Source organism: Aphelocoma coerulescens, chromosome 7, assembly GCF_041296385.1.
Source record: "Aphelocoma coerulescens isolate FSJ_1873_10779 chromosome 7, UR_Acoe_1.0, whole genome shotgun sequence".
NCBI lineage: Eukaryota > Metazoa > Chordata > Aves > Passeriformes > Corvidae > Aphelocoma > Aphelocoma coerulescens.
In genome coordinates, this window is record NC_091021.1 from 2,529,746 (window position 1) to 2,532,445 (window position 2,700).

At 57.0% G+C, this 2,700-nt stretch overlaps 1 protein-coding gene across 2 annotated transcripts; it reads right to left on the reverse strand.

Annotated features, from left to right (window-relative positions):
* Window positions 1–334: 334 nt before the first annotated feature.
* On the reverse strand, window positions 335–2,165 carry LOC138113308 (interferon lambda-3-like). Of its 2 annotated transcripts, XM_069021470.1 has the most exons (5): window positions 1,536–2,165; window positions 1,206–1,268; window positions 923–1,066; window positions 750–821; window positions 335–640 (listed from the first exon to the last, which is right to left on the reverse strand). In XM_069021470.1, the coding sequence occupies exons 1-5, from the start codon at window positions 1,695–1,697 to the stop codon at window positions 539–541; spliced, it is 543 nt and encodes a 180-aa protein (XP_068877571.1). In that variant the 5' UTR covers window positions 1,698–2,165; the 3' UTR covers window positions 335–538. The 2 variants fall into 2 exon arrangements, with proteins under 2 accessions (XP_068877571.1, XP_068877570.1); XM_069021469.1 differs by having other exon boundaries at window positions 335–821.
* Between the last annotated feature and the right edge of the window lie 535 nt (window positions 2,166–2,700).

Here is a 2,700-nt window from a genome sequence, read left to right on the forward strand (position 1 = left end):
CAAACGACAGACTCTATTAAAGCCCTCCAAAAAGCCCAACATCCAGGCTTTTTCTCCTCTCCCCAGATTAAACGCAATGAGGTTCCTTTCGGGCAATGTCCTTGGCGAGGATGTGCAGGCGATACCTGTGCTGTGGTATTGCAGAAAAGCATAGTAAAAACACGTGATGGCAGCCTACCTGCTTATGGTAGCTACTTTAGTTTTCATATTAAATAGCACGTAAGAAAATAATTTACACAGGCAAGTATGCATAATATAGTCTTTAATAAATAGCAGGTAAAAAAATATATTTCCTTAAAAACATTTTGAGAACCAGAAAAGCAAAGGCATCCTATAAATACGCATTTTCACGTTTTTTCAGGAAGGGCATTACTTTGCCTTCTCCCGAGCCAATAATTTAAAAGACTATGAAAAACAAAAAAACATTTGTTTCCTGAGCTCGCATAAGTGAGGAAAAGGGTTCAAGAGGAGGTACAGCGCAGGCGTCTCTCCCGGCCCTCCCTTGGGGGCGGTGCCGGGGGCTGGGATTCGGGGCACTTCAGCACTTGTCCTGGAGGGCCGCGCAGCGCAGGTTGTCCAGCACTTGGAGGGCGTGCAGGATGGTGGTGCCCCTCAGGCACGCCGTGCTCTCGGTGCTCTCCTGCGGCGGGGAGAAGGGGCGGCTCAGCACCGAAGTGGGGCTGCAGCGGGCCCCGCAGCCGTGCGCTCGCTGACACGCCAGGAGCCGCCACCCCGCTGGCCTGACTTACCGCTCGCATGGCCGCCTGCAGCTTGTGCAGCCAGTGCCTCAGCCTGCCCGAGGGCTGATGCGAAGGATCCACCTGCAAGGAGAGCGGCTGGCTAAGGAGCAGCCCCGCGGCGCGGCCGCCAGCAGCGGGGCCGCTGAGCTGGCCCGAGGCAGGGCTTTGGGGGAGGCACTCACACAGCCCCGCACATCCTCCCGCGCCTGGGTGAAGAAGTCCAGGGGCCGCCGGCGCACCTCGGCGAAGCTGGGCACAGCGGGGAGCTCCAGCATGGTGGTGGTGAGGTTCAGCTCGGCCGCCACCAGCACCACTCGGTCGGACATCTGTGGGCGGGAGTGTCCTGGTTAGGGACCCGAAGCACCAGGGCTGGCACATGGGGGTCTCGAGGACCTGCCCGGGGGTTCGGGGGACCGGCTGACAGGAGAGGTGTGCCCCCTTCTTACAGCATCACTTCACACCTACCGGCAAGTCTACTGCATTCCATTTCCGGTGGAAGAGCCTGGTGTTGCATTTGTGGTTGTTCACCTGCAGGCATAAAACAAGAAAGAGACTGAAAAACTCACATCGTGACTTCCGGCAATGTTGTACAACCCTGGCCAGCTTTGAGGGGTTTGAAACCAGGACAAAATTTGGCCCAGCATCCTTCGTGTCCCCAGACACCCTTGGAAAACATCTTCCTCGTCCCCAAACTGCTGCAGAAAACACGCACCTTGTCACTCAGGTCTTGAATTCAGCATCCCCTCTCCCTTGCCCCCCGCCACCCCACAGTCCCCTGTTGCCAGCAGTACTCACAAACTCTTTTCTCATCTTGTCCACAGCCTTCTGTTCCTCGGGTGCAATGTTCTGGTACTTGGACAGCCTGCAGCCCTTCCTCAGGGTGTCATGGGGAAAGGCAGCCCCCAGGCTGACCCCCAGCACCAGCACGAGCAGTGGGGTGAGACTGAAGCACAACATTTTGTCAAGGAGAGCTCGACAGTCAGCGAGGGATTACGATGGGTGAGGAGGCTGCGGTGCCAGATGCCAGAGAGGATGAACCGGAGGACTCCAAGCAGGATTCGCTAAATTTCTGATGCAGAGATGCCTGACAGGTGCCACAGGTGGCTTGTTCAGACGTGGAGCTGCTGCACTGGTGGCTGTCCCAGGGAGCTGCTTCACCTTGCTCACTGTGGCTGCCTTGCTGCTCCATCTCCAGCTTTTTATTCCTGCCTGGTGCTTTCATATTCGTAGGAAAACCCAGCGCTGGTAGAGCTGGAAACAAGAAAATGAAAGTGGTGGAGGGAATCTCCGCTCTGTTACCTGCACTGCTGCCTCCAGCCCTGCTGCCTGCTCCGCCTCTGCCTGGGATGCTGGGGGATGCTCGGGCTGCTTCCAGCACACACACCCTGCGAGGGGGCTGGGGGGGGACACTGCTGTCAGGCTGAGTGGCTGACAAGTGGGGGGGACACCAGCATGACCCAGCCCCACCCCACGCTGAAAGCTGCGGGAAACACCTGGGGACAGCAGGTTCCGGGGGGGACAGGGGGGCTTTGGTGCCTCCTGAGCGGCAGCAGGAGTTCATGCCTCAGTTTCCCCGTGGGAAAGGCCATGTTGGGGAGGGGGCACTGCACAGTCCAGGCTGCAGGCATGAGCTTTATGTCTGTGTTATCCTGACGAACTAGGCTCACCACCAAAGCAGGGAAAAAGGTGAAAGCAGAAGCACTTCCACCTGAAGTTTTCCTGGTGGGGGACACAGTTGTGGAGGGAGATGTGGATGAGCAAGGCTGCCACCCTACGAGCCACGGGAGCTGGCTGGGGTTTCCTCCCTGTTTAGCCTGGAGACACAGACAGGGTGTATTGACATCCCTGTGCTGACAGAATGGTACCTCTGTTCAGCACACTGTCCTTCCCTCAAAGGAACCTCCTGTGGTGGCTGCTGTGCTTTTAGTCTCACGCATTCATCAAGCATTAAATATAAAAG